At 40.9% G+C, this 14746-nt stretch overlaps 1 protein-coding gene across 4 annotated transcripts in view; it reads left to right on the top strand.

The window, feature by feature from the left end:
- The window catches only part of BANK1 (B cell scaffold protein with ankyrin repeats 1), a 293349-nt gene that overhangs the window by 71283 nt on the left and 207320 nt on the right, over positions 1 to 14746 (top strand). For all 4 annotated transcript variants that reach the window (XM_050944423.1, XM_050944421.1, XM_050944422.1 and 1 more), the window contains 2 exons: positions 11130 to 11281; positions 13854 to 13989. In XM_050944423.1, coding sequence (XP_050800380.1) covers positions 11130 to 11281; positions 13854 to 13989 — 288 coding nt within the window. The remainder of the gene's footprint in view (positions 1 to 11129; positions 11282 to 13853; positions 13990 to 14746) is intronic.

Here is a 14746-nt window from a genome sequence, read left to right as displayed (position 1 = left end):
TTGTAGACTTCTATCATATCCCTCCTTAGTTTTCTCTTTTCTAAAATGAACTGTCCCAGTCTTTCTAATCTCTCCTCACATGAAAGCTGTTTTATACCCTTAATCATTTTGGTTCTCTGTACTTTTTTCCTATTCTAATTTTCTTTTTTGAGGTGAGTCAACCAGAATTCCATGCAATATTCCAGGTGTGGGCATGCCATTGGTTTATATTTTGGCATTATGATATTTTCTGTCTTATGTATCCCTTTCTTTATGATTCCTGACATCATTAGCTTTTTTGATTGCTGCTGCACATTGAGCAGATGTTTTCAGAGAATTACCCATAATGTGACTCCAACATCTCTTTCTTGAGTGATAACAGCTAATTTAGGCCCCATCATTATGTATGTATAATTGGGATTATGTTTTCCAATATGTATTACTTTGCATTTATCAGTATTCAATTTCATCTGCCATTTTGATGGGTGACTGGTCAGTTTTGTGAAATCTCTTTAACTGTTAGCCAAGTCCAAAGCTGACTGCTTTGTCCTGAGTCATTTTCAAACTTTGTCACCTCATTGTTTACCCATTTTTCCTAGATCACTTATGAATGTTGAATATCACTGGTCCAAGTAGAGATCCTTGAGGGACCCCGTTATTTACCTCTCTCCGTTGTGAAAACTGACCATTTATTCCTAGCCTTCTTTTAACCAGTTACTGATCCCAAGTGGACCTTTCCTCTCATCCCATGACTACTTAGTTTGCTTAAGAGCCTTTGGTGAGGGACCTTCTCAAAGGCTTTCTGAAAATCCAGTTATGCTGGATCACCCTTGTCCACGTGTTTGTTGCCCCTCCCAAAAGAATTCTAATAGCTCGGTGAAGCATGATTTCTCTTTACAAAAGCCATGTTGACTCTTCCCAAATTCACTGATTCGTCTATGTATCTGATAATTCTATTCTTACTGTAGTTCCCAATCACTTTGCTTGGTACAGGAGAAGGCTTACCAGCCTGTAATTGCCAGGATCACTTTCAAAAAAAGTTTTCTAGTTGCTAATAAACTTTAATCTTTCCTCGGAACACCATCATCTCATCCATGCATTGAAACCCTGCAGTTCTGCCTGCCTAACTGGCCCTGCTTGTGGAATGGCAAGCATTTCAGAGAATGCTACCGTGAAGGTCCTGGACTTCAATCTGCTATCTAGCAGCCTAAATTTGGCCTCCAGGACCTCTCTCCTACTTTTCCCTATGTCACTGAACCACGACCATTAACTCCTCCTCAGCATTGCACATAGATGTCTCGAGAGGCCCTCAGCCATCACACACAGCAGGCAATTCACCATGCGGTTCTCTTGGTCACAAACCCAACTATCCATATTTCTAATAATTGAATCACCCATTACTATTACCTGTCTACCTAATAACAGGGACCTCTCAGTGAGAGAGGATACCTTGACATCATCTGGAAGCAGGGTCCCAACTATTTTCTGTCTTCTCCATCTTTTCTGTCCTCTCCATCTTGATGTTTTCCTTCCCAAGACTCTCTTTCTCCTCATCAGTACAGAGACTGTCAGTCTGGGGGTGGGACTGCTCTACTGTGTCCCTGAACTTCTCCAGTTCAGTCACTGTGGTCTTGAGAGCCCATACATGGTCTCTGAGGGCCAAGTGTGACTTGCATCGAATGCATTGTGACAAAGTTCCTCCTCTACCTTGGTGGGTCCTGCGCTTATTGGCAGATTTGCTCGCCTCACAGATTCATCATGTGGATCAGGAAACAGCCCAGAGACCTTCCCCTCTGGTAGAAGCCACAATCTAAATCAATTTCTCCTGTGTCTGATCAGGAGTTGGGAGGTTTGGGGGGAAGCCGGGCTCGCCCTCTACTTTGGGTTCCAGCCCAGGACCCTGTGGACTACAGCTGTCTAGAGTACCTCCTGGTACGCTGCGTGACAACTACAACTCCCTGGGCTACTTCCCCATGGCCTCCTCTCAACACCTTTTTTATCCTCACCACAGGACCTTTCTCCTGGTGCCTGATAATGCTTATACTCCTCAGTCTTCCAGCAATATGTCTTCTCACTCTCAGCTCCTCTTGCCTCTTTCTTCCAGCTCCTTGCATGCATGCCACAAACTGAAGTGAGGTCCTTTTTAAACTCAGGTGCCCTGATTAGCTAGCCTGTCCTAATTGATTCTAGCAGTTTATTAATTGGCTCCAGGTGTCTTAATTATCCTGCCTGTCAGGGATACTTCAGGTGTCATGGAATCATAGAACTGGAAGAGACCTTGAGAGGTCATCTAGTCCAGTCCCCAGCACTCATGGCAGAACTAAGTATTATCTAGACAGGGGTAGGCAACCTATGGCACGCGTGCCAAACGCGGCACACAAGCTGCTTTTCAGTGGCACTCATGCTGCCCAGGTCCTGGCTACCAATCCAAAGGGCTCTGCATTTTAATTTAATTTTAAATGAAGCTTCTTAAACATTTAAAAAACCTTATTTATTTTACATACAACAATAGTTCAGTTATATATTATAGACTTACAGAAAAAGACCTTCTAAAATGTTAAAATGTATTACCGACACACAAAACCTTTAATTAGAGTGAATAAATGAAGACTCAGCACACCGCTTCTGAAAGGTTGCCGACCCCTGATCTAGACCGTCCCTGACAGGTTTTTGTTCAACCTACTCTTAAAAATCCCCAATGATGAAGATTCCACAACCTCCCTAGGCCATTCATTCCAGTGCTTAACCACTCTGACAGGAAGTTTTTCCTAATGTCCAACTTAAACTGCTCTTGCTGCAATTTAAGCCCATTGCTTCTTGTCCTATCCTCAGAGGTTAATAAGAACAATTTTTCTGCCTCCTCCTTGTAACAACCTTTTATGTACTTGAAAACTGTTATCATGTCCCTTCTCAATCTTCTCTTCTCCGGACTAAACAAACCCAGTTTTTTCAATCTTCCCTCAGAGGTCATGTTTTCTAGACCTTTAATCATTTTTGTTGCTCTTCTCTGGTCTTTCTCAAATTTGTTCACATCTTTCCTGAAATGTGGCGCCCAGAACTGGACACAATACTCCAGGTGAGGCTTAATCAGTGGAGAGTAGAGTGGAAGAATTACTTCTCGTGTCTTACTTACAATACTGCTGCTAATACATTCCAGAATGATGTTTGCTTTTTTTGGAATGGAGGTTAAGGATAACCTAGGCATGGCCCAATATCTAAATAAGTACTTTGCCTCAGTTTTTAATAAGACTAGTGAGGAGTTTAGTGATGATGGAGGGATGATAAACGGGAATGTGGATATGGAGGTGGATATTACCGCAACTGAGGTAGAGGCCAAACTTGAACAGCTTAATGGGACAAAATCGGAGGGCCCGGATAATCTCCATCCGAGGATATTAAAGGAACTGGCGCGTGAAATTGCGAGCCCGTTAGCGAGAATTTTTAAGCATTCGATAAACTCAGGGGTTGTGCCGTATGACTAGAGGATTGCTAACATAGTTCCTATTTTTAAGAAAGGGAATAAAAGTGATCCGGGTAATTATAGGCCTGTTAGCTTGACGTCTGTAGTATGTAAGGTCTTGGAAAAAATTTTAAGGGAGAAAGTAGTTAAGGACATAGAGGTCAATGGTAATTGGGACGAATTGCAACATGGATTTACTAAAGGTAGATCGTGCCAAACCAATCTGATCTCCTTTGAGAAGGTGACGGATTACTTAGATAAAGGAAATGCGGTAGATATAATTTACCTCGATTTCAGTAAGGCGTTTGACACGGTTCCACATGGAGAACTGTTAGTTAAATTGGAAAAGATGGGGATGAATATGAAAGTTGTAAGGTGGATAAGGAACTGGTTAAAGGGGAGACTCCAGCGGGTCGTATTGAAGGGTGAACTGTCAGGCTGGAAGGAGGTCACTAGTGGAGTCCCTCAAGGATCAGTTTTGGGACCGATCTTGTTTAACCTTTTTATTACTGACCTTGGCACAAAGAGCGGGAATGTGCTAATAAAGTTTGCGGATGACACAAAGCTAGGGAGTATTGCTAACACGGAGAAGGACAGGGATACTATTCAGGAAGATCTGGACCACCTTGTAAACTGGAGTAATAGTAATAGGATGAAATACAATAGTGAAAAGTGCAAGGTTATGCACTTAGGGATTAATAATAAGAATTTTAGATATACGTTGGGGACGCATCAGTTGGAAGCGACAGAGGAGGAGAAGGACCTTGGGGTATTGGTTGATAGCAGGATGACTATGAGCCGCCAATGCGATACGGCTGTTAAAAAAGCAAATGCGATTTTAGGATGCATCAGGCGAGGTATTTCCAGCAAGGATAAGGAGGTGTTAGTACCGTTATATAAGGCGCTGGTGAGACCCCATCTGGAATATTGTATGCAGTTCTGGTGTCCCATGTTCAAGAAGGATGAATTCAAACTGGAACAGGTCCAGAGACGGGCTACTAGGATGATCCGAGGAATGGAAAACCTGCCTTATGAAAGGAGACTCAAAGAGCTTGGCTTGTTTAGCCTGGCCAAAAGAAGGCTGCGGGGGGATATGCTTGCTCTATATAAATATATTAGAGGGGTTAACGTTAGGGATGGAGAGGAATTATTTAAGCTTAGTACTAATGTAGGCACGAGGACGAATGGGTACAAACTGGATATAAGGAAGTTTTAGACTTGAAATTAGACGAAGGTTTCTAACCATTAGGGGAGTGAAGTTCTGGAACAGCCTTCCGAGGGAAGTAGTGGGGGCAAAAGACTTTTCTGGCTTTAAGACTAAGCTTGATAAGTATATGGAGGGGATGTTATAATAGGATAGTTTAATTTGGGCTATTGATCTTGGATTATCACCAGATAAGTCTGCTCAGTGCTCTGCGGGGAGATGTTGGATGGGATGGGAACTGAGTTACTGCAGAGAATTCCTTCTTGGGTGCTGGCTGGTGAGTCTTGCCCACTTGCTCAGGGTTTAGCTGATCGCCATATTTGGGGTCGGGAAGGAATTTTCCTCCAGGGCGGATTGGCAGGGGCCCTGAAGGTTTTTCGCCTTCCCCTGCAGCGTGGGGCATGGGTCGCTTGCTGGTGGATTCTCTGCAGCTTGAGGTCTTCAGACCAATTTTGAGGATTTCAATAACTCAGTCCTGGGTTAGGGGTTGTTATAAAAGTGGATGGGTAGGGTTCTGTGGCCTGCCTTGTGCAGGAGGTCAGACTAGATGATCATATTGGTCCCTTCTGACCTATGAGTCTATGAGCTTCTGATCCACTATAATCCCCAGATCCCTTTCTGCAGTCCTCCTTCCTAGGCAGTCATTTCCCATTTTGTATGTGTGCAACTGATCGTTCTTTCCTAAGTGAAGTACTTTGCATTTGTCCTTATTGAATTTCATCCTATTTACTTCAGAACATTTCTCCAATTTGTCCAGGTCATTTTTAATTTTAGTCCTATCCTCCAAAGCACTTGCAACACCTCCCAGCTTGATATTGTCTTCAAACTTTATAAGTATACTCTCTATGCCATTATCTATATAATTGATGAAGATACTAAACAGTACCGGACCCAGAACCGATCCCTGCGGGACCCCACTCATTATGCCCTTCCAGCATGACTGTGAAACACTGATAACTACTCTCTGGGAATGATTTTCCAGCCAATTATGCACCCCCTTTATAGTAGCTCCATCTAGGTTGTATTTCCTTAGTTTGTTTATGGGACGGTCATGCAAGACAGTATCAAAAGCGTTATACTAAAGTCAAGATATACCACATCTACCACTTCCCCCCATCCACAAGGCTTGTTACCCTGTCAAAGAAAGCTATCAGGTTGGTTTGACACGATTTGTTCTTGACAAATCCGTGCTGACTGTTACTTATCACCTTATTATTGTCTCAATGTTTGCAAATTGATTTCTTAATTATTTGCTCCATTATCTTTCGGGGTACGGAAGTTAAGCTGTCTGGTCTGGAATTTCCCGGGTTGTCCTTATTTCCCCTTTTATAAATGGGCATTATATTTGCCTTTTTCCAGTCTTCTGGAATATCTCCCATCTTCCATGACTTTTCAAAGATAATTGCTAATGGCTCAGATATCTCCTCAGTCAGCTCCTTGAGTATTCTAGGATGCATTTCATCAGGCCCTGGTGATTTGAAGAAAACTAACTTGGCTAAGTAAATTTTAACTTGTTCTTTTCCTATTTTAGACTCTGATCCTACCTCATTTTCACTGGCATTCACTACGTTAGAGTCCAGTTGCCACCAACCTTCTTGGTGAAAACCGAAACAAAGAAGTGATTAAGCACCTCTGCCATTTCCACGTTTTCTATTCTCTTCCCTCCCCCTCCATTGAGTAATGGGCCTACTCTGTCCTTGTTCTTCCTCTTGCTTCTAATGTACTTGTAGAATGTTTTCTTGTTACCTTTTATGTTCCTAGCTAGTTTGATCTCATTTTGTGTCTTGGCTTTTCTAATTTTGTCCCCGCATACTTGTGTTATTTGTTTATATTCATCCTTTGTAATTTGACCTAGTTTCCACTTTTTGTAGGACTCTTTTTTGAGTTTTAGATCATTGAAGATCTCCTGGAAGAAGATCTTCCTGAAAGAAGTTTGTGGGACACTGGGAAATCAAATGACTAACAAGGGTTGTCCCAGTAAAACCGGAATGATCTTTGTTATGTTTGTACAATTAGATTCTTTATATTATGAAGTCAGTGTATTTTTAATGTGCTTGTTTTGGTCAATTAAAATGCTTTTTCAGTTAAAAAAAAATAGGTGAGTTAACATCATCTAAAATTTTGCATTGTTTGAATGGGAAATGAGTATCAGAATGTCTTGGTCTAAATCAGAAAGTGACAGTAGACTAAGTGTTAGAATTATTATGTAATCAGCTCACCATGACAAGAATAAAATACAGTAGATATTTTATTAATCAGTTTGTAATTTTGGTGTTCGTAAAAAATTACAAACTGACCCCTCGACCGCACACTTCATTTGGAACTGAATGTACTCAATCAGCCAGCAGAGACAAAAAAAAAGAGGCAAATATAGTACAGTACTGTGTTAAATGTAAACTACTAAAAAATAAAGGGAAAGCAGCATTTTTTCCATCTGTATTGTAAAATTTCAAAGCTATATTAAATCAATGTTCAGTTGTAAACTTTTGAAAGAACAACCATAATATTTGTTCAGAGTTACGAACATTTCAGAGTTACGAACAACCTCCATTCCTGAGGTGTTCGTAACGCTGAGGTTCTACTGTGTTGAGATGAACAGGAAGGGATCTACTTCCAAGGGATTTTACTTTCTCACCCCTTCTATTCACAGTGTAGATTGACAAATTTTGGTCTGAAGTTTTCTTCATATACTGATAATAGCCAGCTCTATCTCTTTGTAATTGAACCTTCTTTCTATAGACTTTCCCAGTATCTCTCTCTGATATTCATGAGGTTAGGGATATTTCCAATACCAGTCATCAATGTTAGGGGCTGTAGAGCAGGGCAGGCTTTAGGAAGTGTGGGTCCCGATTTAGATACCCAGCGGCAGTCCAGGTCTTCGGTGGCACTTCGGCGGCTGGTCCTTCACTCGCTCCAGGTGTTCTGCGGCACTGAAGGCCCCACCGCTGAAATGCCGCCGAAGACCCGAAGCGAGTGAAGGACCTGCCGCTGAAGTGCCACCCAAGATCTGGACTGCTGCTGGGTGAGTAAAAATTAAAAAGTTAGGCGCTCTTCTTTAAGGTGCGGGGCCCTCTTAGGCACGGGTTTTGGGCCCTCTTAGGCACAGTGCCCGATTCGAGGGAATCGTGGGAATCAGCCTAAAGCCAACCCTGCTGTAGAGTAGGCAGCTTGCCACATTCCTTCACCCCTTAAAACTCCATATTGATTAGTTCTTGAATGACAAAAATTTATATTAATAAAATAATCTGTCAGCTATAATCTGACTTGATAATAAATGTACAGTATTGTTTTACACAATGGTAACGTGTGTGCAAGCTGTTTTATGACTATCTGTTCACTGTGTCAGTCAGAATTCTCTGGGTCATTTATGATACAGGGGAAATCCTGCACCTGTTTTTGTAGTGAAACGCATGGCTGCCTGCAATGAAATTCATTGTGCAGAAGTTTGAGGAGCTTGATTTGGAAAGTCCTTGATGAGGTCTTGCACCCTGTACAGACTGTGGAGGATGGGAAAAGGGTAGGTCAGGGGAGGAGCTGGAGCAGAGTTTGTGATCTGAAATTATGTATATCCACTGGTCATCACTCCTTATCAAGCCAGGGCCCAGCAGTAGCAAAAGCTCCTGCATCCACTGGGTTACAGTAGCAGCAGTGTTGTGGTACGGGGGGAGGACATCTCCTTTCCCATGAAAGTCTCTGCATGCAAGTCTGGCTACACAATTTGTGTGAGGAGAGAGGGGGCAGATTTTGCCCATAGTGAGGACCAATATTTGAGCTAAAACTGTATAATAATTACAAAAATAATTTCAATGTTGTCACAGGCTCAATGTCTCCCATTTTGAAAGCAATTATTTTGGCTTCTCTCAACATGGGTGTTTATATAGCAGTAGTAGGGCTTTACAATGTGAAACTGACCCAAGAACTTTATTCTTATCAGTATGTAGAATGTTCTTTATCCAGAGTACTCTCTTTCTTTTCTTTTTAATAAATCTGAGATTAGTTAATAAGAATTGTTTGTACGTGTGTGTTTGGGTAAAATCTGAAATATTCATTGACCTGCTGGGTAATGTGTCCGATCCTTTGGGATTGGTAGAACTTCATATATGGTGAATAGGGTTTTAGTAATCCTCATCATATTTGATTTGGCTGTCTGGGTGGGAGCCCAAGGCTGGATTAGTTAAGGGAGACTATTTTGGGGCTTCTTGGTAACCAGTAAGGAATTATAGAAACTGTTTTGTTGCTGGCTTCGTGACTCTAATTATTAGAACAGACCCTCAGTGTTGGGGATCATCTGCCCCATTCTTTGCAGTTTGCCCAGATTGAGCAATCTCAGCATGGCCCCTCTCCAGCAATCACGGTCACAGGCTAACTGGACTTTTTGGCCTGCCTTAACCCTTTCTGGGCAAGTGTGAGGAGGACACCCCATCAAACACCTTTAGGGCTTATCTGAACCAAACCAAATTCCCAAAATGTTGAGGTCTGCTCATCATGAGTTTGCCACCTCAGTGTTGTCTGGGTTCTTGACTATAATTGACTGAGTGTTCCATAATTTACAGTAATACAAAATACTTTGGTCCTCTGACTGCTCACAGAATCCTGACTGGCTGATGAGAAGCCTGAAATATCATTAGACTACATTAAATGTGCTGCAGAATATTGGATAATCCTGCATCATTACGAATATGCCGCTGTCCTGTGAGATGAGGTGGTGAGACTATCTAACATTTCGTACTATGGCAGAGCTAGTCAGTAGAGTGGAATAATAATGATAAAGGTGAGAAGTGGCAGATGTGAAGAATGGCTTTTTCTAAAACACAGTTCTGGAGAGGCAATTGCCAATTCTTCTATGTTTTCACATTAAAATTCTGAGATTGGATGAAGGGCTCATGCTACAGCTCTTCTGGCTGTACTAGGATTGTGGAATAAAGAAGAAATCCATCACTGTAAATTGCACAGCACACTAAATGGGATGGTATCTTATTTTAAAGTCAGAACGTTATCTTGCACAGATAGTGTATATGTTTAGGCTGCTGTGAGTCCAACTTGTTAGATATGAATGACGGACAAAGGAGCACTAGCTCTGCTGCTCATTACATCCACTGCATATTTATGGCAAAGACCCTTGTCTATGCCAGGGATTTTCCCTAGTTAGATCCATTGGTAGCAGCTCACTAGTGTAACTGCCCCAAGGCAAACCCCTAGTGTAGCCAGACAAAGCTGCAATTGGTCAAGCCACACATGTGAATGAGAACAGGCACAGAGATGGATTTAATGGCTGAACACAACTCCAGTGTCATCTGCCCTGTTTCCCCTGACTCATGTGTACCAGATATTTAAATGGGTCAAATGTGAGGGTTACAGGGCTCCCACCATAAAAAACATAACTCAGAGTAGACTAACCTCAGCCTGTCGCTAGGATTCAGCTCACTCTAGTGTATCTTCTCACCCTCCCCACTCTAATGGGAACAGACAGTACCAAAAGAGGGACCTCAATCTGCAAGGTCTCCCCTTCTCCCAAAAGCACAAGTCCACCAGAGAAATCCCAGGTCTCTTACTTCAGAGAACTAGTCATTTTGGCCTTTTTATCCACACTGGACACCAGCCACAAGTTATGACAAGCTAAACATTCACACAAGTTACTAATATTTATTTCTAAGTCCTACTGCTATTTAACATAACTGTCTCCATGAGTCTGTAAGGAAGGTGAAAAAACCCCAGCAAGCCCCTCTCCATTTTGCACCAATGGGAAAAGTTCCTTCCTAACATCCTGAAAGAGGCAATTGGTTAGACTGACAAATCCTAAAATACACAGCTTGTATCCTAAAACTGGAGAGGAGGATAGCTAAAATGGAGTGAGAAGCTCCAAAAGACCTGGGCAAAGGTTTAAATTAACAGAGTGGGGAGAAGAAAGGGGCCAGTCACCTCCCATCTCCCTCTGGCTGGCCAATGGGAGGCAGAGAAACTCTGGAGGAGAAAGGGCCCACCTTTTGTGTTCTGGTATGTGTTCCTCCCCCTGCCCTTTCCCCGTGACTGTCTGCTTCAGCATATCCTATAAAGTTTCCTACCTGTTGAGCCAGATGAATGGCATTTGTATCAGTAAAGCTTAGCCCTGTTTGAAACAAGGATAGATTGCAGTGGTGAAAATCATTGCTTATCTCAGTTTACCCTGCATAGACTGGGGCTTGCTCTGTTGCAACTACAGTGGTGGCAAATCCTCACTGTAGACAAAGCCAAATACTTTTGACCTCATGTGAGCAAAGACTATCAAGATGAAGATGGGTTGTGGGATCTTTTGGACAAGGACACTGGATGAAATCCATTAACTTCAATGGGGCCAGGATTTCATCTACTTTCTTTTATTTCTTTGCAAAACACCATGTACGTCAGTAGCATTTTGTAAATAATAATTGTCTAGCCGTTTTCAGCTCATCATGTTTTATTTGTGTGGGATGAATAACAATACATTTCACTCAATATTATATCCTGCAGATTACCGAGACAACTCTGAAGTTAACTTGCAGTTGGATGAAGGAGGCATATCGGTGAAAACAGATGTGAGTTTGGAAACTGAGGTAGTTTCTGAAACGTTGGATACTACAGGACCATCTGTATTGGTGCTACCAGGAAGGATATCATGTGAGGTAAGAGCTTTGAATGCTAAACAGTTACGGATAAATATCAATCCTCTCCCCTGCCGCTGCTACAAGCTCCTTCATGGCACGTCAGTTCTGTGGGGCAGATCACTACTCCGGAGCACAAATGAGAGTTAACCTGCAGTGGGAGTTATGCTGCCTGTGTGTCATATTCAATACAAAACATCTTCAAACTAATATGGATTTGGGACAATCACTGCAGGATTTTACTTCTATTAAAAATTGTTTGGCAGATTGGGTCAGATATAATTCTGCTTCAACATGTTTCATTGCAATATAAAGGAAAACTGTAGTGAGGAACTTTTTCATAAGATATGAATTGCTTCTCAGTAAGAATCAGGTTTGGGGTGGTCTAGGTGTGTGTGTGTGAGAGAGAGAGAGAGTGTACGCAAACATATGAATGCTCATTTTTAAAAATCAACACCGTATCTGAGAAAACACAAAAGCATGAAAACTGTGTTAAAAGTGCAACATCCAAAGCCCAACCCAGTAGCCCTTAGACAAGTGAGTTGCCACAATCATGTGAGGGCTGAAGAATCAGGCTAATAATGGCATGGCAGAGAAGTGGAAGAAATCTTGCACAGTTTTGTCTGCCATGTTACAAATAGGCTATTCCATGCCACTGAGTAGTAGTGGTTCAGCCAACCCTAGGTTACTGATTACAGCTGAAAATCAGAAGAAAGACATGCATATAGAACATATTTAGCTTAAAACTTTCACTGTGTGGGAAAACTCTTTCAGTAATCGGCACTGATGAAACCAATAGGGCTCTACACAAATTACGCTAAAACCTGTAGAACTGAATAAAGAATTATAGTTAGTATGCTTTAAAATGTGTACTTCTGAGAAATACTGTTTTTCCTTGCTGGAAAACCCCATTATGAAGATTGAGAGTATTATTCTAAACAGTAGAAACTTGCAATAGAATTTTAATCCAACACATTGAATTTAATAATGAATATCCCTTCTATAGAATTTGCTAGGTTAGTTCAGATTTTTTTTTGGAAGAGTTGTCATTGTCTGTTAAGTTCTATGGGACCTTTCCATAATATAAATTAGGAAATTATTATTTTGGGAAGGAAGGTATGCTAGAAAGTATAAAACTGCTTCTCTAAACAGTGAAAGGCTAGGACTATAACAGCGTTTAATAGAGAACTGGATACATTCATGGTGGTTAAGTCCATAAATGGCTGTTAGCCAGGATGGGTAAGGAATGGTGTCCATAGCCTCTGTTTGTCAGAGGATGGAGATGGCCGGCAGGAGAGAGATCACTTGATCATTGCCTGTTAGGTTCACTCCCTCTGGGGCACCTGGCATTGTCCACTGTCGATAGACAGATACTGGGCTAGATGGACCTTTGGTCTGACCCAGTACGGCAGTTCTTATGTTCTTATGTTATGAAACATATATAGTCCCTTTTGACTTTTGGGAAATCTTTCTGGTTAAAAAGATAAGAAAAACAAGGACCTAGATTATCCCCTTTCCCCCAGATTTTTGTTCTGAAGGGTCTCTTCATGCATGGATCACCCCACCACATTCAGAAGTGAGATTATGTAGTGATATAATGGTATACATTTTGTTTTGAAGGACTAATAAAGAGATTAAAGGTGAAATTTAGTTAGTTTTAGCTGATCTGAAGGGTGGCAAATATACCTCAGTGAATTGTTCATAGTGAATGATTGTTCTCACTCTTGTTCTGTTCTTCAAAGAACACTAGCATGTGTGTATATTTTCCCAGTGAAAATATATAAATTTGTCACAAATCAGTGGGCCAAGTTTAAAGGTGTTGAACAGTGCAACATTACAGACCAGTATGACAGTGGGAGTCAGCATGAGTGAGCATAAACTAGTGTCACTTGCATACAGAGAAGGTTGAACAGTGCATGGAGAACAACGCAGGGGTGGGTGCAGGAAGGTGTAAGATAAAGCAGTCAGCTTGTTTTATCTTGTACATTCTTATTAGCTCCCTGCCTTACTATAATTCTGCCTTTGGTATTTAAAATGCACCAGCTTACCCCTAAAACTGAGATGCAGTTTTACACCACCTCTGAGATGCAGCTTACTCCATCTATGTCACCTTTGAAATTGGCCCATCGTGTACTGTAGCTCACTAATGTTCTCTATGTTGAAATTCACCCTTGCTCAGAGGGTTCGTAGAAGACCATTGTACCACTTAAGTTCCTTATGCATGAATCCAATTCTGAGGTTTTAAGTGTGTCTTAAGTAGTGTAGGGGTCCCCTGCATGAGGGGAATTTCACCCTTTGTGTACTGGAAGTGAATATATGATCTTAGCATCACAGTGAAAAGAATTTCATTATATATGGTTTTAGTAAACAGAGTTCAAACTATCATAGTAATCCTGTCAATTTTTTACTTAGAGAAACATAAAGGATAACTTAATGAAATAGCATCGCAGCTGTAATGTAACTGTATTTCAGGATATAAAGCTATTGGTAAAAGAACTTTTCTTGCAACTTACATTAAAGCATATGATTTACATTTTATGGTTTCAGTATAATTTGATGAAAGGCTAATGGGAGCATATTTCTAACTTTATAGAACCCTGGTGAAATATTCATTCTTTTGAGAGATGAAATAATGGAAACTGTAGAAATTGAATTCGTAACAGATAATCGACGAATTAGGACACAGCCAGCCTTTTGGAATCAGAAGGTCAGATGCATGAAAGCTTTAGGTAAGAGAACATTGCTGTAGCTTTAAATAAATAGAAAATTTTGGTCCTGGACTCTCTTCACATGTCTTACAATAAGTATTTTCACTTCCCATCAGAATCTAATATTATTTTGTAAGCGTTTCCTGTGTATTCGTTTTGCATACAGCGCATTATACTTTTTATTAATACACCAACACAAGCGCTTGTGATTTATGGGAAACTGGATTTTATTTGGTTGTTTTTGTGTGGTTAAGTGGCAGGTGGCAAGCTTTAAAATGTCATTGATTAGTCACAGATTAACATTCTTAATAAATTCCTGCTATAAAATGCAAAGCTAATATTCTTATTACTGCATTAGGTTTAACAAGATGTTTTGTCTCTTATTTTATTCAGTGAAGTTGTTTTTTCTTTTTGCCCATATGCCTGTCTATAATTCTTACTGACGTCTGAGAACATTTCCTTTCTTTGCTGTGATTTCATATCCATCCCGTTTCTCTATATTACTCAGTCTCCCTTGGTTTTTCTGGGTTTTGTCAATCACTTTATCCATAATATTAGCTATTCTATTTTCTTATTTTGCCTGAAGCACGATAAACAATATAACAACATTTTTCATTGTATGAGCTTCAGAATGCAGAGGGAATAGCCATACCTCCCTCGCAGTTATTGGACTAGAGGTGTGATGGAAATATTCAGCTAAGAGTTCAGGTTTCAATTTGCCTCTCTGTAGCATGTTGTGAATTCCCAAAGGGTAGTATATAATATTTTATTTTTAAAA

Source organism: Gopherus flavomarginatus, chromosome 3 (assembly GCF_025201925.1).
Source record: "Gopherus flavomarginatus isolate rGopFla2 chromosome 3, rGopFla2.mat.asm, whole genome shotgun sequence".
NCBI classification, from domain to species: Eukaryota; Metazoa; Chordata; order Testudines; family Testudinidae; genus Gopherus; species Gopherus flavomarginatus.
This window is presented reverse-complemented; position numbering and strand designations above follow the sequence as displayed.